Source organism: Protopterus annectens, chromosome 12.part0 (assembly GCF_019279795.1).
Source record: "Protopterus annectens isolate FY-2018-M chromosome 12.part0, PAN1.0, whole genome shotgun sequence".
Classification (NCBI taxonomy): Eukaryota; Metazoa; Chordata; order Ceratodontiformes; family Protopteridae; genus Protopterus; species Protopterus annectens.
In genome coordinates, this window is record NC_056746.1 from 1,203,875,787 (window position 1) to 1,203,898,634 (window position 22,848).

At 38.5% G+C, this 22,848-nt stretch overlaps 1 protein-coding gene across 1 annotated transcript in view; it reads right to left on the reverse strand.

Annotated features, from left to right (window-relative positions):
• Positions 1 to 22,848, reverse strand: part of CDH22 (cadherin 22) — a 3,413,183-nt gene that overhangs the window by 1,070,672 nt on the left and 2,319,663 nt on the right. Inside the window, exon 9 of the mRNA XM_044090249.1 lies at positions 22,256 to 22,392. Coding sequence (XP_043946184.1) covers positions 22,256 to 22,392 — 137 coding nt within the window. The remainder of the gene's footprint in view (positions 1 to 22,255; positions 22,393 to 22,848) is intronic.

Here is a 22,848-nt window from a genome sequence, read left to right on the forward strand (position 1 = left end):
CACTACAGCAGTACGCACTTATAGAGCACGCTACAGAGTTTACTGGCCTATGATTTTCCCAGAGGTGTATTTCTAGGTGAGTGACATCAGTAGCCTTGCCAAAGTCAAGTATGTGCATTGTATGGGGTGTAAGTGGCCTAAAAAGCATTGCTCTCTACACAGTCAGACACACGCACACACATTCACACAGTTGCCAGGTCTGGGATTAAAACACCTACTTAACTACTTTATCACACTATAGCAGTACGCAGTTATAGGACATGCTACGAATTTTACTGGGCTATGATTTCCCCAGAGGTGTATTTCTAGGTGAGTGGCATCAGCAGCCTTGCCAAAGTCGAGTATGTGTATTGTACGGTGTGTGAGTGGCCTAAAAAACATTGCTCTCTATGCAGTCAGACACAAACACACACATACACACACACACACACACACACACACACACACACACACACACACACACACACACACACACACACACACACACAATTGCCAGGTCTGGGGTTAGAACACCTACCTAACTACTTTATCACACTACAGCAGTACACAGTTACAAGACATGCTAGAGAGATTACTGGGCTATGATTTCTCCAGAGGTGTATTTCTAGGTGCGTGATATCTGCATCCTTGCCAATGTTGTGTATATGAACTGTACTGAGTGTGAGTAGCCTAGAAAGCATTTCTCTCTACACAGGCAGAGACCAAGACATGCACACTTACACACACGCACACAGTTGCCAAGTCTGGGGTTAGGACTACAATGTAACTAGTTTATCAGTACAGCAGTACACAGTTATGGGACGTGCCATGGGGATTACTGAGCTACAGCTCCCCCAAAGGTGTATTTCACATTGGATGACCTCAGCAGGCTTGTCATGATACTGCTATGGGGAGAGTGGTGTGTGCATGGGCCGTAACCCATTCATGTAGGGGTTGACATGCCGCATGCAGGCACACACAGGGTCATATGCCACAGGTACATGTATACAGCTACTAGGTGACAACTTCCTTGTACTGTCATGTTGCACAGCTGGCACGTGCAACACTCCGTCATGCTGACAGATACTGGCGGCTAGTATCTGCAGTGAGTGACACCTGCACTTCATGTGTTTGTGGCCCTTTGGCTGTGTGCTGGGTGGGACAGGCCCAGATGGCTCCTTGCCATGGTCACCCTCTTCAACACATCTATGTCCATCTGCCTTTGGCTTATTATAGTGTGTTGTTCCTACATATATGTCTGTATTCCTAGCCACTGTGTGTGCAAGGCAGGAGTGGTGTATACTAACATGTGTCTGCACTGAGAACTGCAAATGCCAGATATGTCTGGTCCACTGTTGTTTGCTGACATGGCCTTCTTGTGTTTAAGTGTGTGAGCATGCCAAGTATTGACTTTCAGTATGTTGTTGACTGACCTTGCCTTCATTCCTCTAAGTATGCGAGCATGAACAGTATGGCCATCTATATTGCATGTGTGGATCAAGTCCAGGCGGTGCTGACCTTTGTTTTGTACACCGACAGGTAGTATGCTGTGTCTGCAGGGTATACATCAGTCATTTGGCATTGACTGTTGCTACAGTTCTGCATGGGGGGGGGGCACCTGACTGTTTCTACATTTCTACACAGGGGTGGGGTGGGGCACACCTGACTGTTACTATAAGTGTACATCGGATGTTGGGGCATACCTTACACTTTTACACAGTTGCTAGGACTGTACTGGTATGTCAGGCACACCATTTCAGTCTGTAGTCTTACCTATCATGCTGGCTAGAGGCATACCAGTGTACTACAGATTGTAGCTTTCACTACCTAAACATTAGTTTCTGACTTCCTAGCCTTCACAACTTAAATCCAACTCGCTGGCCTGCTGTAGTCTGTATGTGTAGGGCCGGGGTAGGGGAAACCCATGGGGCTCATTCAGAGGCCATAGTGCAGCATATTTTTGTGTTTGTCTACACCTATCCTGCTGGCTGTGACTGTTGTTGGGTATGTGCCCCCCCCCCCGGCTGGCATGTGTGAGTCACTTACCTTGTGGGTGTCCCAGTATTGAGGGTGGTACTGCAGGGCTGCCTATGTCGGATGCACATAGTACACTCCCTATACATGGTTGAGCACAGGTAGTGTCATGTTTGGCATCACTTTTACTGTATGTGCGAGTCGGAGAGAAGTGTCATTCCCTGGGTCGCTACTGTGTCAGTGCATGTGCTATGCATTGCCTCTTTGCCAAGGCCAGGAAATACTGGGCACGCCTCCTTCTGCCTACTGGGGCAGGCTCAGGTTGTTCCTCCTCCGAGTCACTCTGTGCCCGTACAGGCCTTGGCACTGGTGGGGGGCTGTGTGGCCCTGCACCATGCTGTTCCTGCTGCAGCTGTTTCTGCAGGATCATATTGTGTAGCATGGCACATACAAGGACAATATGGGTACATGTATTTGGTGAGTACTGCAAGGATCCACCAGATGTGACCAAGCACCGGAGCCGTGACTTGAGCATCCCAAACACAAGCCCTATTATGATTCATATTCGTGCGTGTGCATCATTATGGAGTTCTTGTTCAGGTGTGTGTGCATTTCTGATGGATGTCATCAGCCATGACTCTAGTGCATATCCAGCATCCCCCACTAGGTGACCATGTGAGATGTCCCCACTGGCAAATGTCTGGTACAGCTGCGTCAAATGCCAGATGTGGGAATCATGGTAGCTTCCAGGAAGGCCAGCATACACATTCATTATTATGCCCTGAGCATCGCACACGACTTGGAAGTTGGAGGGGAAGCCCTTGCAGTTGATGTAGACCCTTCCTGCTCACTGGGTGGTGCTTTAATGCATATGTGCGTGCAGTCTATTGCACCCACTACCTCAGGGTATTCTGCTATTTGGTGGAAGAGATGCATATTGCTGGCCATTACCTCACAGGTGATGGGGAAATATACGTGCTCACCGACATGTGCTGACATGGCATCCAGGAACTGGTGGAGTCCCCTGGATGCTGATGCCTGTGAAATCCCCATCATATCCCCAGTTGGCCTTTGGAAGGTACCTGCAGCTAGTATTCTTAGGCCTACACATACCTTGGTATCCACTGGGATGGGTTCACCTCTGTTAGTTCTGTGTGTCAGGCGTGGCCGGCACAGCTCAACAATTTGCTGTTGGAGGTCCCTGTCCACCCTATAGTGCTCCACTATCTCCAGCTCATGTAGCCCTTGGTAGGTTACCCTGGGTCTGTGCACTCTTCTTTGTCTCTACACTGTGGGTTGTTCAGCAGCATTCACATCCTCACCACTCTCAGCCTCTTGCCCATGCTGGTTTATGATAGCAAAAGCAGCCCCTAACATTTTTTCTCTTGCTTTCGTTTTGTAAAATTTCCCTGTCTTTATACACCGGCGGTGCAGAGTTTTTGGGAAAAACAAGGGGAAAGGTGTCTGCATAGTTTATAGTGGTGTGCTGGGCTGGGCTAGTCTGCTGCATGTGTAATTGGCTAATTCTGATACATTTCTCCTGTCAGCTAAGCCAGTTCTCCTTGATTACCTTCCTACTGCTGTTTTCCTTTCCCATTGCCTCCCTGTTTAAGCCCGTGTGCGTGCCGCGCAAACAGAGTGCTCAAATGAGCACAGAGCTGCTTTTTCCTGGTTTAACTTCCTTTTTCCTCCTGTAAAACCTGGTGTGCGGTGCACACACCTGCTTACACTTTGTAAAGAGTGCTAGAGAGGTTTAGACGCACCCCTAGCTCAGCTGTGCTAAGCTAGGAGCAATCCCGAGCCACAGGTCTCCAATCCGCTTACAGTATAGCTGACACACACCCCCATGATATTACCTATATCTTAGTCTTGCACCCAGCTATTTATACTCTTACACTCTTGGGATCTGCCTCACACCCTGGGAAAATCTGGGATTCACTAAACTTTCCCTCATTTGCATAGGATTGCCTGCTAATGCATAGTTGCATGTCCCACACTGAGCCTCCCCCCTTAGCAACCACTGCTCACTGGCCAGGTTGTCTTTTGCCTGCCATTGACTTGCATGGCAGAATACTGATTTTAGATAGAATGCTCATTTTCAGTTTATTTTCTTATTTTCCCCCCAATCCCATTTGCACGCTGCTGCCATATGCTTAAACAGCAGAGATCGGAGAAAAAAAATTAATAGTTGATTTTTCTATTTTTTTTAACAGTTTGCAATGCCAATGGCCTTATACTTGCCCATTGGCATGCTTCCTCAATGATATGCAGCCTTTATTTGGAGCTGTCATAGCTTTGTTTTGGAATTTGCAGTAATGTACTCTGTTACTAACCGAGTACATTTCTGCAGATTGCACTAGTCTTGCATGGACTATTGCAAGCTTCCTGGATTGCAAAATCACCTCATTTGCATGGATTTCTCCTGCAAATGAGGTGATTTACATACCAGGGCTTAGTCCGTGCAAGATTAGTGCTGGATCATTCATGCATGCCCCTGCCAGCTGTTCCTGGATCCCACGGCAGACATATTGCCTGCGTGAGCTACTGCACTAATCTTGCACTCCATGCAGGCTTTTGAGAAACCGGGGGAATGTTTAAGGTAAAATTGAGATGTAGTATACAGTCTCACAAGGATCACAGATATTTGGGTTGCAGTTTTTCAAACATCAAAAACAGTTGTTTTACTTGAGACCTAAGCTAGATGTAAATTACTTCAAGAATTTAGGCTAAAAGTTATGAAATATGCAACAGTGTACCAAGATTAAAAAAAAAAACTAAATAACAATGATATCATTTCCATGAGAGGTGAGGAGTGTAAAACTACAAATACAACTTAAAAAAGGCAAAAAATATAATATTAAAATACCACCAAGACCACCGATCCAAGAAGTAAGCAATTTTAATGAAACACTTAGCACCTCGGCTTGCACAACTTTCCAAGAATAAAAATACTACAAAACACTTTTTACTTAAATACAGCATATTGCACAAGACCATTAATTAATTAAGCATACAATTTAAATCACATACTTCCAATTGCATTCCTTGTTGAGTCCGTGAGGCTCCAAAGTACCATACTTTAAAATCAAGAGGGTTTCCTTTTTAAAAGTTTATTTTTTAAGGACACACATTCACCTATACCAACTTGCAATGTTTCCAGAACACAACCCCTAAGAAAATCAAGATCAGAATTGTGTGCGGTCATAAAATGGTTCCCAGGGGGACTCTCTAGTTTTATTTTTATTTTTTATGTTCCTAATATGTTCCTGTAACCGGACCCTAAAACTCCTATAAGTTTCCCCTATATAAAACTTATTGCATCCACATCTCAGCACATACACTAGCCCCTCAGTATTACAACTGTATTCATACCAAGCTATAAATTTAGTACCATTAATATAGGGAAAATAACTCACTACATAATGACAGATGGAACCGCCATCACATGAAACAGTACCCTTATTTGTGCTTAAATTCTGACTAACATTAACATCTGGTAAACAAAATTGGTTATGTACCAGAATATCAGGCACATTCCTACCTCTTTTATATGCAATACTCACAAAGTCAGGTAATACAGAGTTCAAAATGTTCTCCCTTAGAAGCATGGGCCACAAACTATGTGCTTTTTTAACTGTTTCCTCAGTTATAACATTATAGGTTGTCACTAAGAAAACTTTCTTCTGGTCCCCATTATTGCCAACTGTGTTGGTGGATTTGTTTCCACATGTACCAGCTTTATATTTCCCACCAACACGGGCATAATGAGAGTATCCCTGGGGGTTAGAAGAATACCTCATGTCCATGATTTTTTGTTTAGCTTCCTTAACCAACTGAACATCATAGCCTCTTTTAATAAACATATCTTCTGCTTCTGCTATCTCTCTGTCAAAGCCCATATCAAGGCTACATAGCCTTTGAATTCATAAGAATTCATTATAAGGCATGGAAGGAGTGGAAAACTACCTGTATGGTTAATCAAATGTGTAAACATGTTATGAATTTTCCTTCTTGTAGTGTATTAGCATTTCCTTGTGTGCAATGCACTGCACTAGCATAACAAGAGGAGTAATACACATATGCCTAGAGTCTCTTGTAGAATGACTATTCATTAAGTTCAGTTCAAAATCATCTAAGTCCTAAAACCCAGATAAAGTATTTCATATGTTATTATCAATATTTCATAAAAGGGCGGCTGTGGTGGTGCAGCAGTTAGCATTGCCACCTCACAGTAAGAGGTTCTCTGGTTTGATCCTTGGCTGGGGTGCCTTCTGTGCGGAGTCTGCATGTCCTCCCTGTGGTCGCATGGGTTTCCTCCAGGTGCTCCGGTTTCCTCCCAAAGACATGCTGTAGGTGGATTGAACACTCTAAATTGGCCCTAGGTGTGAGTGCATGTGTGTGTGTGCCTTCTGTGGAAGGTTGGGCACCAGGCTGGCAGCTCAATACTGTAAAACTCCACTGCCAATCATGAGCGGACAGGTGATCTGCTGTGGTGACCCCTAACTGGGGAAAAGCCAAAAGAAGATTATCAATATTTCATAAAACCAGACACATAGAGATCTGTCTTTGCACAGCAAATCTGGCTGCCAGCTTAGCAAACAGCATCTTTCAACAATGCTTCTTAAATAAAAGTATTTGAATGTCCCCTTTGGTGTGTACCTAAACAGGCATATCCAATAATTGGAATGTACAGAGTTTCTTCACTAAAAGAATACAGGGTGTAAGTAACAGGTCCTATGCAGACAGCCTGAAGGCCCTATCCCTGTATTCTGTCTTCTACAGGTTGTTTAGTGGAGATCTATGTCTAGTATACAAAGCATTGTCAGACCCCACTCTGATGGACTTTCTGTATATCCACAAAGCAAATAGCATCTGAATTACCCATTGTAAAGTCTTAATCCTTACTCAGAAAATTGATAATTAAATCAAATATATCACCAAAACAACTTCATAGACAACGTAAATTGTGCAAATGGCCACGACATGATATAATTATATATCCATTTCAGACTATTTTTCGTATGTACCACTCACACCATCATCTTGAACAAGACACTATGATTTTAAAATTAATTAAATGGAGATGCACTGAGAGTATATAAAATGTAATAGAAAGTATCAGTCCTGGAGGAATGATTTGCTTTGAATCTTAGCTTGTATTGATATCTCTTTGAATCACAGCATAAAAATATTATCAACTTGAAGAAAAACAAAATTATATATCAAACTGGAAACAGAAGAACTTGGATACAGCTCTGTTCTGTTTGCAAACCTCTTAAATCAATATTCTCATTTTCTGGAAACAGTTTTTTCTTTCAAACGTCCATTCAAAACCCTTCAAGATAGCATTTAGAAAATACAGTGATTTCAATTGTCAAAGTCCAGTTGTAAGATTTTCATCTCTTAAATCTTTAGTACAAAATTTTGGAAAAAAAAAATAATAATCCTTGGAGAACATCATGAATCATCGTAGTTCTTTTTTTAAAATGCAAACTGATTTTTCTAATTCTCATTTCATATGTTTTTTTTTTTTTGTAAAGCCCACTCATGTTGTTAATTTCCTGCTGTACTTGATGTTAAATCTGGTTATCTTGCAAACAAGATTAGATTTTGATAACTAAATGAGCTTTTAGGAGACTTTTAACTTGATGCTAATTACATCACTTTTGTATTTTTTTGGTGAACCAGTTCCAATCACATTTGTTACATATATGAGCAGCCTAGCACAACAATGCATTCAAAATCTGAAAACCCAGGCACCTTAATAAACTCTGCTTCAATGTTATTCCCAAGCACCTTACAAAATAATAAAAGAAGGAAAATACAAGAAAATACATAAATATACTGGTAGTAAAATAAGAAGTAGATGAAATGCTGTTTTAAATACATTTGTTAAGGAGAATCTATACAGTAGCTTTTCTACGTAGTTTAAATGTAGGCAAAGTTGAGATTGGTTAAGGAAGATATTAGTGACAATTTAAACTTAGGCAGTGAGATTCTTCAGACATGGAACTTTATAGTTAAAGGATTAATAGCAGAATTTTCCAGATATGCTTTGAGCACCTCCATTAGACCCACTGAAGAAAAACGAATGAGTTAAACTGTCTGTTAGAATTCTAGGAGGTCCTTCAGATAGGGACAGGACACTGATTCTTGTTTTAAAAAAATGAAACTACATTTTCATGAGATAAAATCAGAGAAACCATTGTATGCCAGACCATGCCCCTTCTTTAACTGGAATTCATGCCAGCCTCCCAAATCATGCAGAGCAGTACATGATAACCTTGGTATATGTTTGTGGGTAAATATCCAATCATCAAAAGTAGCATTATCAATAGACAAGGTAGTTCTTTGCTTGACCTGCACTGTTAACTTATTCCATAGGCTGGGAACGGGTTAAGTTTGGAACTTATATCTCTAGTGAATCTAGCTTATTTGTTGGTACAGATTAAGGTCCCTAGTGTAAGTGTTTGTGGTACCACTGGTTTTATAGAGAAATAGGCGGTCAAATAAAGTCTTTCATGGCTTGAGAAGTGGGACCCAGGTCACCTTGGAGCAGCTGCCTGGCTACTGGGTATAAGGAGGTTTGCATATAATCTACTGGGATATTTGAAGGAATAAAGGCCTTTAATTTTCTTGGACAAAATCTTTGAGGTCTTTCCATCTGAGCAATATGTTTGGATCTGTGCCGTCAAAGGAGGTATTATATTCATTGATGGTTCTCATAAAGGAAGAATATACTTGTAGAATTAATTATTTGAATCTTAAAGATATTCTGTTTGAAATTAATTGAATCAATTAAAGGGATTTTTCTGAATATCACAGGAATTTGATGATCAAATGAAAGATTGCTGTTCATGTAATTAATTACTTATATCTGTCGTGGCTTATTTATAACGTGTGAGGTGGGAAGTTTTTTTTTTTTTTTTTTTTTTTTTTTGCTGAATTTTTTGCATTTAGTTTGAGAGCACTTTCAGTATACCAGATACATACAGATTCTAACCATCAGTGGATCGGTTTAGCATCATTGGATAAGCAGATAATAGTGCTAGGCTTGTATCATCATAAAATTTGGACAGTTGCTCTTTTTGGATAACAACTTGGATATCTACAAAATAAATGCCAAACGATTGTTAAGTACAAAATATGCTGGTGGGGGAATGATTATTTATTTCCTTGGGTTTGGTACTATTTGCAATTGTTATTGAATATGAGGAATATATGAGGTAATTGTGACCCTATTTATTCCAGCTGGTCTTAAATAATTCTACGATGAGTTGAATTTGGAAAAAGTTAGTGAGATGAATGAATATGAAATATATGTTTTTAGCGTTACTTGCATCTGTTTCCATATGCGTGAAGGCTATAAGTTTATCATGATTTTATTTATTCTATTTAACCTTGGATTAATTTTAAGATGCACTTAAATAAGTGCTTTATTAAATGCTCTTTCTACTAAGTTCATTGTAAATGCAGCAAAAGCAAGTATCTTTTAAACTGCCCATTTTCTTGTTCTCAGTCAATGTTGTGAATGGGTTTATTGGGCGGAACTTAGCCAACTAGTATGAGCAATGTTTTTTGTACACCGTGATAGGAGATCTTACAACATGTGACCCTATTTGCGGTGTTCTTAAATGTTATGTTTTGAATTACTATTTTTATTGTCTGAAGAAGTTCGACCAGAGAGCCAAACGAAAAGTGTGCATTTGGATTAAAGCAAATTAACAAATTTGTTGTGGCCTTGCCATGGCATTCCTGACTGCTTTTTAATTTTTCTACCACTAAGCATGGCAGACCAGATGACTGACTTGTGATCAAAAATTAATCAGGGATGAGGAGGTAGGGGTTGGACAGAAGCAGGGGAAGAACTGATTAGGATCAGGTCAAGGATTTAAAACTTCTAGTCAGTAATTTTACTATTTCCAGTACTGCATTTGTATTAATTAAGTCTAGGAAATACTACGCATTTCTATTTCAATAATAAATTTAGTTGGATACTAATCCCTTAATTAAGGTAATTTGCATGATCTCTGGAGGATATTGAAGAAGGATCACTAGCTAGCAGTGAAGTAACAGTCATTTTCTTTTGAGATGATTTGGATCTTTAGGATCTCCAATTTAGGGCCATGGAAAATTCGATGTGAGTTGATTTTGGCTCTGACAGAAACAGATAGTCATCTACAGTTTTACAAACCTTGTGCACAACTATTATTCTTTTCTTATGCATTTATGAGGTTCTATCTGTTTTTAAAATTGATTTAACTGTGAAGCTTTTCTCTCCCGACCACTGCTGAAAATGGGTATTTGCCCAGTTGGACTTCCCAGATAAAACAAATCTCAGACAAATAAATAAATAAAACAGTTGTCCCAGGGCCTGAAAGTGTAATTGATGCTCAGCTGTAGCATAGAAGGAATGCTATTATGGCACTGAAACCATATCCCAGTAGCTACACAGGTATGAAAGTGCACATGTTGCAGGAGGGCCTCAAGTTCTAGTACTTTTTTATTTAGATTCCTATCACTGAGTATTGCCACCATGAAGTTGTCCAAATGTGAGGTTGAGTATGTTATGCAGGAAATTCCAATAGGGGGATTCTGCCTAAAAACTGGCACTATGAGGGAGCAAATGCTTTAACCAATATGCAGAAGCTTTGATATGACAGTTGCAGACTGTCTCAGGTGAAACAAGAAGTCTTGTACACCATCTGTTCCCAGGCCGACTCATACTGAATTTCCTTAGAATGACACCGACTACATTAGATAATTTCCCTTTTATCTTGTACTGGTATCTAGGCACCATTCCTGGTGAAGGTGGGATACTACTTAAGATCAGAGTCTTTTCAGCATTCTCTCTACATGTACCTCTTCATGGAGCACCTCAGGTAATTTAATGTCTTATGACTACCTCTAGGTTGTATTCATATTTGTCTATTTTAATGTACTTTAGGGTCCTTGTAACACTGCAGTTCCTGGCACTGGACAGGCAGCTTACAGTCATGCTATTCTTCTCCAGTTTGGTGAGTGTGGACTCTGTATGGCTACCTATATAGTCACCGCTGACTAAAACACTTCCTTGTCTGGAAGCAGACTCATTAGGCCTTATGGCTGTAGACCTGCTTTCCTGGTTACTCATGGATGACCTGGTTCTTATGCAGTATGCATGAGTGCAAAATGAGTAGATGCTACCTTGTACACTGATATAATTGGCCACATTTTCAGCAGGTAAATTATACCTGTATAGAGTATAGGAGATTAAGATTTTCTTTAAACTGAAAGAAAGACCCTAATAGTCAAAGAAGCAGAAACAATTTTGTAATTCACTAGGCAACAGTCATCGAGACAATCCAGTACAAGTTTAGTTGGGCAAGGATCCTCAAAACATATTGGGAAAGTAGTACACTGCCTAACCTTATAAAGGTGAAACACAGAGCCATTTTCTCCATCATAATTAATGGAGATCATCTTGCATATCTAAGAAAAGTAACTGAAGAACTTTTTTCCCTTTTCCATCCATACTGCAAACACTTTGCCTTTTACTGCACGTATTCACAAATCCAAAACATTTAAATTCTTCATCTACTTTCACAAGTTTTTCTTTGCCAAGTTCAAGAGACAAACTCTTTACTATGAAAAAAAGAAAGATCTGTTCGTCAACTCCCTATTGCTGTGTGTTCTGAATCCATTAAACAAAGGTGTGTGTCTACTGCTTTGGAAATAAGTAATAGTGGACCCAATCTCCAAAGCAGGGTAAGTAAAAATGGTGACCAGTGTCAGAACTATCTTATCCCCCTCCACACACGCACACACACACACACACACACACACACACACACACACACACACACACACACACACACACACACACACACACACACACACACTCAACTTCAACAAATAATTTGAAGTTATCATGCACTGCAGATCCTTCATGGAGTCAGTTATCAATGCACCATCCAGTCATGTACTTTTTTCCTACTATGTTCTTCATGGATCACTATTTGGCTCTCTGCTCTTCATAATTTTTTGACTGCTTTAGCTGTATACTGTAATCTATGCCTTATGTACATGCCATTACCATTCTATCATACAGATCAGCTCTCTTCCTGGCAGCAGTCTTCATACCACTCACAGATGACTCAAACTGATCAGGATTAACCTCCTATCTTGGAAGGTCATTTTCTACATATATCTATACAATTTGTTTACGACTGTTTTTATGTTATTCTTAAAGTGGAAAGAAGTAGGAAATATGCTATTTTTATTTATTATAATCAGCTATTGAATGAAATGAAACACTTTACACACATTGGAACTAAGATAATCAGGTAGACTTAAACAAGAAGTTAAAGAATAGATGAAGCAGAGTTAGAAACAAATTTAAAGTCATAACCAGGGGTTGGGGAAAGGGGATGATTAAACACAAGAAAGACTCAGAATGTGTTTGTACATTTTAATTCCTATTATGAGCAAAGATGTATGGGAGGATCGTTTACATTGTAAAGGATGGTATAAAAGACATGCTACCAAATGGGTATGGGTCTAATATTATATTAATTATATATTAAATATTACATTTTATTATATATAAATATTAATATTTTTATATATTAAAATGTAATATTTTGGGTAGGGGTCCACTATTCTTAAAATTGGTTTGTTGGTGAAAGAGTGGATCATAATAAAGAGTTAATGGTTAATAGCTCTATGCTTGCACTGAAAAGTAATACTTGGAATATGTGTGGTTTAATCAATTCAGCAAAAAGGGAGAGGGCATTTATGCATTAAAGGAAGTGAAGCTGAGAGACATTTATTGCCTTTAAAGAGTAATATCTGAATGCCTAAGACCATGACAAGTTGGCACAGAATGTCTTTTTTTTCCCTCTGGTAGGTTTAGTCTACTTTGAAGAAGCCAGGCATAATGCAGCTGTTATGCTCAAGACTGAGCTAGATCCATGTGGAGCAAAAGCTGAATTTTATTCAAGAATACTGCACTTAAATGAAAGAATACTGAAAAAAAGAAAAAATAACCTAAGGGTCTGTTTAAATCCCTTACATAATAGAACTAGAAGAAATGTATCTGCCTGTCACCCAGATTTTCAGCTTTTCAGGATGTGATTTTCATACTATTAGAAGAGTAAAACTGAATTGCAGTTAAGTGGGATGTTGATTTAGTACCAAGAAGAAGAATATATTCATCAATGTTAGAAAGATTATTTCAAGCTATATTTGTAAAAAGATAGGTTTAACTGACCTGTGCAAAAGAAGGTTGATTATGGGTGTAGTATATCATATTTTCACAAGTCAATGAAACTGTATTCAAGCTTGATAAAATTTGCATTGATCAAAAATTCTACCTTATGGTATTGAGGTACTTGCTTTGGACTATTTTGTAATAAGACCATGCTCATAGATCATTGACATTTAGACCAAATAATGAGGTACTGCTGCTCTCCTGTTTCTTTTCTTCAGGGGAGTCAATTTAAGGTAAGATGTAAGGAGGAATCGGAGGAGTATTTGTGGCATTTATCTGAAGATGTTGTTGTGCAGTTGGATAGATAAAAGAATGGTTTTAATAAGAGAATGTGGAATTATTCAAATTAAATAAGGAGTGATGGGAGCGAGAGATATGAGAGGACCCAAAAAGGGTAGTTATTTAAAAAAATAGAATAGGGTTTGGTATTAAGAATGTCAGTGTATGCCCACCCAAGCTATGCAAAGAGTTAAAACAATAATTGGGTATGAAGATAAGATTTGAATTAATGGCTATAAAAAGCATTCAAGACGTGAACTGTCAGGTTAAGGTAGCAACAGATGGAAAGAGACATTTTTAGAATTATCGATGAAGTAGGTAAATTGACAAGAAACCTGGGAATATTCTAAATGACCTTTAGAATCTTTTACCAATGACTGCATACTAGATGGTTAAACTTGGATGCAAACAGAACATCTCCCAGAGGATTTCTAGAACAACATATTCCATGTCTTAGCAGGACACAGAAAGTAGAACTGGTTAAGGCCATTTGAAGTGAAAAAGGTAAAACTGATGTTCAGTTGAGGAGCATTAAGGAAGATCTGTGAGTCTGATGGCTTATTACTGGAAGTGTGAGGTCAAGGAGAAGATGTGGTGCTGCAGACATGGGTACGGCTCATGAAAAAATACTGTTGTCATGTCTTCTTTACACACTGATATCTATTCTGAGTCATAATTGCTAAATATTCATTGTTTTGTTAAAAAAAAGATTAGCTAAGCTACTAGTTAATCTAATTAATACTGACAAACATGGGCTTGGGGTGGACAGCAAACTTTTGAAAATAGTATTTATCTGTTACAATTAATTCAGCCTGCACAGAAAAAAATGGAAGACTCTTCTTTGTTTCTGAGCCTATGTGCAGAAAAGGGTTTTAAAAGAACTGAGTGGTGATTCTTTTAGCAGTTCTGGAGTAGGTGGGTATCCGAGTGGAGTTGTTAGAAAATGTTTGTATTGGAGATGTGGTAAGGGTTAATAATTTAGCCTGGCTGTCAGAAGCTTTCAACTTTCTACAGATATCTGACAGGGGTGTCTACTCCCCCCTCATTTGTTTACAATTTATCTCATGCCCCATGTTACAAGTAATGGAGTTAACAGATTAGTCTAGCAGTGTAAGATAATGATATTTTAAGTAGACTGGCAAATGTACAGAAGGATTAAGCAAGATGATCTGAAATGCTTGAGAGTTTTGGAGAATTTCTGTTTGTAGGATAAACTCTTCTAAATCCCAAATGTTGCATGCACATTAATTATATTCTAGAAGGCAATATTTTGTAGTGCTTACCTTATTTATTGGCAAACACACAAATAATATTTTGGAGGGAGACTTAGTAACAGAGTCAAACTGCCAATGTATGATTTTTATAAGATGCTCAATCTAAAGCTTAATTTGTTCTATCTAACCCGGAAACTATTATGTCTGGACCTTAAGCAAAGAATGAAAAACTCAGACATTATAGATCTTCACCAAACTACAGATAATATATGTGAGTCAGCCATTTTGTCACAGTTTCAAAGAAGGTTCTCAGCAAAAGTTAAAGCATATATGATTGAATTTGTATGTAATTTAGAAAATTTATTTATATTTGTATTTATTTTTTTATGTTTGTTTGTTTGTTAACTGGGTTGGTGGACTGGTCCAAGACCCTTTTCAGCCACTACCTAGACCATTTGCTGTGCCAAAAGCACACTAACTATAGAAGGCTATGCCTCAGTTAGGAATCGTCTATAAAATGCATTCACAAATCAGTTGTGTAACATTTACATGGATTACCCTGCATATTGTTTGTTGCTGGGAATATCAGTACAAATCAGCTCACTAAACTAATGCTGAAATTAATAGCTAGAATTCATCCATCAATATTTAGGCATAAATAACTATAATAAAATACTAGTAATATGTATTTTAGTGGTGTTCATTTCTTTGTATTTCTTGAATATTAGAATCAATGTGTATTATGATTCTTGTTATGGTCTCCATGTGTAAAATCAGGAAGAGGGTGTCTGAGAGTGTCAGCCACCATCCCAACATACATGATATTGTCATGATCAAATGTAAAGAGAGATAAATACTTCATACAAGACCAAAAATGTGTAGCATTGAATGATCCTCTGAAAATTCCAGTAATTTTCAGGATGACAGGGGACAATAAGCTCAAAATGTACACTGGAACAAAAGCCAAGTTAGAGCACCTGAAGCATCTGAAGTATTAGATTCATGGGGAACATGTATACGAGAATTCATTCATGCATTCATCCATGCATCCATACTTCCATCCATCCATATATACATTTTCCTAAGCACTTATGCTGCTGGGGAGAACTACAATGTTAGAAAGCTTAAGAGGTCAGAGCAGCATTCCCTAAACTCAGCAAAAGCCACCACCTATGGAGGAAGCAAGGGTTTTCCCAAGCCAATAAGACTACTCAAAATCCTCTTCCCAGTGGACCATGATCAGTACAGCTTACATAACTTTAATCTTAAGATCTTTTAAAATTTTTATCTTTAGACATAAAATATTTGACAGTTGGATATTCATTATCTTCCCCATAGCCTATATACAAGGAGTCATTTTTACTACAGAATATCATAAAATGTCTTTCTTGAAACAAAAGCACTTGATAGCTTGGCATCAATTGCTGAGCAACCACAAACTAAAATCACTCAATACCCTTATGGAAGATAATAAATCTGATACATCACTATCACTAAATTTACAAGAAGCTAGAGAATATACCAAGAATAAACTCAATATAATCTCTTCCACATATACAACTTCTATTCCTAGACTAATGAGTTATTTAATGAACTTCACTCAACAGGACAATTCAATAAAAATTAGTCTTGTATATATATATATATATATATATATATATATATATAAAACAATAACATTTGACTTGGATAAACATACCGACAATTACTGGAAATCCTTCATCACTGTTAATAATTCCCATCCTTCAGATAAAGATATATTCAATATTCTCCAGTCAGCTAGTAAAACCACATCTTCTCCTAAATAGAAAATCTTTACTTGGAGATTTTTAAATAGATAATTTCTTACACCATATGATATTAGTAAGATAACAAAAGAAAATGTATTATGTTGGAGATGTAAAAAGGATATAAATCTTGACTGGATACATATATTTTATGAATGTCCTCTTTTAAAGGAATTTTGGCAAGACATCAACAGGTTTTTACAAACAATATTTACAGATAATTTTTTTCAGACAGCAAATCATTAGTCTTAATTAATATACTCCAATTCCAAATTACATAACACCAAGAAAGTATTACATTTTGTGGTCGGTTTTATCCATTGCCAGGAAAGAAATCACAAAAAATTGGAAATCATCGCAAATAACATATTTCCAAAACTTTAAAGATCTTCTCAAAGAGGTGTCTAATCTTGAAATGTTGACAGTTAGAGCCAGATCTGCAAGGAATGCAACTACATACAATTATTGGAAGAATATACATGCTTTATTACTAAACCAATAATCTAACGGCAAAATATAACTTTATTTACAACATTTGTAATGACTTGTTTATTGCTGATTGAGCATCTGTGTAAATAGTTTGTTTTTCCTATTATATCATTATTTCTTGCTTTTTTTATCTAATGTATCATTTTTTTCAATTATTTTATAACAGGATGCATAATTCAGTACTGTTCCTAATAAAATATTAAAAAAAAATAACAAAAAAAATGTAGTTGAATATTTCTTGGTATGTGCTTTAGTCAGAATGTCAAACTTATATTGATGGTGTCCTTCTATGTACATCATAAGTTTATAGGTTTATAGGTTCTTATGAGATTACTAGGCTAACAGTTTAAGGGCTCTTACAAGTCTAGCCAATATAACTTGACCATACCCAATATATGGCCCCTAGGGGCAAGAGTTTGACATGTATATGTGCCTGTGCATTGAGTATCTTACAGATTGCCCCTGTCCATAAGGGATACAGGCACTACCCCAGGTGTGAATTTGTGATTCCCCATCCATTGATCCAAACTGCTTTTGAAAAAGGCCAGGGAAGGGCTCTGCTTGATGTGAATAGGAAGACTGTTCCAAAGAAGGGGCAATCTCAACTGTCTGTCTCTCCAGCATGTTTTGTTTGAGTTGCTGACTACATTTAGATCCCTAGATTTGGATGAATCTCATGCTGTGTGACTTGTAGATGTGTAGCAGATCCATCAGGGCTGGATTTGTGAGTGTCTTATAAGTCAGGCATAGGTCTCCCGTTAATAGTTGGTAGGAGACAGAGTAAAGAGATAGGGCTTTTCATCTATCAACATAGGACATGTTGTTTATACCCTATATTTATTTTGTGAGGAACCTCTGAGATTACTCCAGCTGCTGTAAGTGCCTAGTCAAGTACATGCCAAATGGCGCATTGTACTTGACCCATTCTCTAATGAGGGCTGAGTACTATGGGACTATAATTTATTTTGGTCTGGATGCAATACCTTTACTTACTTATAAGTTGTGCTACATAGAAGGACTTCCTCACGACTGTGGATACATGGCAGTCAAAGTTCAGATTACTATCTATCTGTGTACCTAGATCTTTAACCTCTGTGTCTTTGCTTGGAGGCGTACTAGTAATGTTGCAATTTGCAGAGGTATTTGACATCCCAAAGGGTATGATAATACATTTTTTGCATTTAGTTTTAGGCCAAGGTTCTAGCATCAGTTGTCTGTCTGATGTAGGTCCTCCTGAGGGATATTTACATCATTGACAGAGACGCTGGATGCCACAGTGGTGCAGCGGTAGCATTGTCACCTCACAGCAAGAAGTTCTTCGGTTTGAGTCTGCATGTCCTCCCTCCATTTGTGTGGGTTTCCTCCGGGTGCTCTGGTTTCCTCCCATTTTCAAACACATGCATCTGGAGCATTTCTCCCTGGCCTTCCGCTGAAAATTGGCTACGTTCCAAGTCAGACTTTTCCAGTTAACAAATGTTAAATAAAATAAAATTGAGATATTCAATGATTGCCCAAGCCTGCTATCTTTGGCAACCTTTGTCATCCACAGGCCTTCCACATTAGCTGTGACATCAGAGAAGTATATTCCAAGCAGGAGTGGTCCCAGCACTGAGCCCTGTGGCAAACCATTAGTAAATGTCCTCTTGATGGATCTGGATTCACCTATTTTAACCACATGTATCCTGTCCATGACTTAATTTGTGAATGCATGTATGAAATTTGGCCTCACAATCAGTTCAAAGAACACACAGGTGATGGGCCAAAATGTGGCCAATGTGTCATCAATCATGTAGAGTGACTATGAGCTGGAGGTTGTCCATGAGTTCAGGTACCTAGGCTCTACAATCTTTGACAACTTGTCACTTGATAGAGAGATCAACAAGAGAATTGGAAAAGCTGCCACAACATTTCCAGGCTGGCAAAGAGAGTATGGGCTAATAATAAGCTCACTGTGCACAACAATGTGCAGGATTACACAGCCTGTGATTTGAGCACATTACTGTGTGCCAGTGAAACATGGACTCTGTGCTCAAAGCATGATGAGTGGCTCAATGCATTCCATAAGTGCTGCCTTAGGTGCATACTTGGTATCTCATGGCAGGACAAGATCCCTAACAGCACAGTGCTTGAGAGGATGGGCACCACCTCCATGTTCACCCTGCTGAAACAGAGACATATGTGTTGATTGGGTCATGTCTCACACATGATGGATGGCTAATTACTAAAAGACTTCCTATTTAGAGATCTGGAGTCTGGAAAGAGGGCAAAGGGTGACTCAAACTGCATTACAGGGACATATGCAAGTGGACCTCAGTGCTCTCTCCATCAATATGAACAACTGGTATTTTCTTGGCTCAGACAAGATTGCATGGAAACAGAAAGTGAAGGGAGCTCTCACTATGTATGAAACCACATTGGCAAGGTGAGCAGAAAATAAGAGAGCTGTCAGGAAGTTCCATGCCCATGATACCAAACTGACATATGCTTACTGCTGCCCAGAGTGTGGAAAGGGCTGCCACTCCCAGACTAGATTGACAGCCACAGAAGACACTGCCCAAATCAGACTAATAGAGATGCAAATCCATGATCCTTTGGGATTTAAGGATCCTTTCTAGTTTATCCTTTCCATGAGCCAATTGACTGTCTATCTGGTGACATATGGATTTATGCCCAGTTTTGTGAGTTTATTTATAGTACCAAGTGGGATATAGTGTTGAATGCCTTGGCCAGGTCGAAGTAAGTGGTATATACTGCTTTACCCTCATCCATGGCCTTAGTGAATTTCTCAAAGAAGTCCACCAGATTCAGTAGACATGACCTGTCCTTGACAAAGCTAAATTGGGTCGGTTCCAGAGTTTGGAGGTTTCCGACGTCATTTTTTATCATGTCCATGAAGGCTGAATCCTGAAATAGCATGCTATAACACATTTAATAGATATAACAAGTCTGAATTCAAGGATTCAGAGTGTTAGTATTATAGAAAAGAGAAATTTATGACATGCATTTAAAGATTGACTTTTATGGGACAATTTCTCATTGGCCATTCAGCTGTGCTGAGCTGAGGGAAATGGTGGTTATTGCTAAGTGTTATGCATCGTCTGTGGAAAAGAGCATGTAGCAATGCAAGTGTTTAAAAATAAGTGGTGTCTTGCCTACAAGGATCTCATATTCACAGTGGTATAGAAATTAGAGATGGGGAATCAATGGATTTCAAACACCAAGTCAAGAGTACTCTGACCAACACAGATGCTGCTGATCCTACATCAGTGAAAGGCCCGACACATCTACATGTTGATGGTACTACAGAAGGCAATATTAGCCACCACCAGACTATTATACAGGCCCTTTACCCAAGAAGTCTCGCAGTGCTTCAGAGTGGGTACATCCACTATACCTAAGAAGATGCAGGCATTGTGATAAAGTGTCATCAGTCTGCAGTACTGAATTACTGAGGTGATTACTGTGCCCCCCCCCAAGAATGTTGAGTAAGCAATTGCCAATCATTATACACTGTAGCCCCATGTTTCCCTGTTTTGCATAAGCAATGATGTGAACACTTGATAGTTATAATAAAGGTCACTTGATATAGTAACCCATTATTTCATATGATGTATGTTCCCATTACCCTATTTTGCATATATATTTTTTCCAGTTCCCTGTAGTGATACATTTGCCTGTCTTAACCACACACACCCAGTTTCAAAGCTGCATTCACCTTATGCCACTTCCTGTACTGTACACATGCAGCTAACAGACAGTAGAGTAAGGGTATAAGCCTGTGTTGCCTTGTGCATCAGTCTCTGATTCTGTTGTATAATGTAAAATTAGAAAGAAGACAGTTAATACAGTTTTAGCTGTTTTGTAAAGCAGTCCATTTTCATTATTCAGACTGCTTGTGGTGATAATTTTATTGATTGGTTGGCCGGTTTATATTTTTTTCCAAACATTTAGATCCTAAAGACCAGAGGAAGGATAAATGATGAAGACATTATTGCTTTTTTACCACTTAAATGCGATAATCGAGTCCAGCCGCAACTTACATACAAGTCCAACATAAATAATAATAGTAATAAAAATAACAATAAAACAATCTTTACCCTGTTCTTTTGTATCAATAAATTCTTTAATATTAAAGAATTAAACAGCTCTTTAATATTAAAGAATTAAATTCTACTAGATTACCATAAACCTAGGTCCAGCCTGGCAACAGTTTCTACAAAAGGGAACCAGTTAAAGGAGTGAGCCAGATGAATCCATCACAGACAGCATTATCAACAGGAATACTGACAGAACCTAATACACTTCTGTCAAGTCACCTGACCCTAATACACTTCTGTCAAGTCACCTGACCCTAATACACTTCTGTCAGGTCACCTGACCCTAATACACTTCTGTCAGGTCACCTGACCCTTCCTACATGAGTCGCTTTTGCTATTTCACAGACCATTCACAATATAGCAAAAACCATCACAAAAAATGCAAACACAGTTTGCCAAGCAAAAATAACAGAGAGACAGATAGATAGATGGATAGATAGACAGATAGACAGACATATATATATATATATATGGTTCCCATTCAGAAGCCTGAAACATCATAAGCCTGAAAATCAAAATCCTGAAACCAAAAGCCTGAAAATTCAGAATCCTGAAAACTCAAAATCCTGAAAGCCCAAAATCCTGAAAGACCAAAATCCTGAAACTCAAAATCCTGAAAACACAAATAATGCTAATATGTCACTATAAAGACACTAATATCTACCAACTGACCCTGACCCTAACCCTAACCCTAAGGTCCGTCACTATCGCACACTCACCTGACCCGCGCCCTAACCCTAACTCACTTAAACCGCCCCTAACCCCAATATTTGTCACTATTGCATACATGCCTAACCTGCGCCCTAACCCTAACTCACTTAAACCGCCCCTAACCCTAAAATAAAACCAACCGCACACTTACCTGACCCCAACGCATGACCTAACACCACAGGGCTAACAATAGCAAAGCCACAATGACATCAGTATGTCTATTTTGTGTTTTCAGGATTTTGAGTTTCAGGATTTTGGGCTTTCAGGATTTTGGGCTTTCAGGATTTTGAGTTTTCAGGATTCTGAATTTTCAGGCTTTTGGTTTCAGGATTTTGATTTTCAGGCTTATGATGTTTCAGGCTTCTGAATGGGAACTATATATATATATATATATATATATATATAGAGAGAGAGAGAGAGAGAGAGATAGTTAACATTATTCAAAAGTTAAAGGAGTCAAATATTACATCCTACCTGCTTCCATTGCCAGCACAGTGATGTTATGCCATCCAGCTGTTTCTCGGTCCAGGATATTTGTAATGGTAATTGCACCACTGACTGCATCAATCTCAAACATCCTTTCTGTGTCACTGTCATGATCAATGGCATACCTATTAATGAATAAAGGCAGTGAAATACAGCAATGATCATTATGTTTAGGATTTTCATATTGGTGAACATATTTTCTCTGAGATTGTGAAATCTATAATTTCCATGGTGATAATACTTTTAGTAATCACTGACAATATTACACTTAACAATATTAAGTTTCTAGAAAACTTGCCAGGTGGTAAATGAATGAGAGAGGTGTATTTTCATGTGTGTAACTTTTTCTTCTCTTTTTTTACGCAGCTGGGTTAACACAAAACTCAGAAACATTTTTTCTCATGTAATTTCACTTCTGTGACTATCTGCATATCAACCATACTATTAACTTAGATCTGTAGTATGACATTTCACATATATAAACGCGTTAATGGTTCATGCATCTTAAATTAAAAGAAAAGTTATAGTAGTGTAGTATTTTTTTCAAAATATTTTGCTGCATATACAGTAGTTGTCAGAAT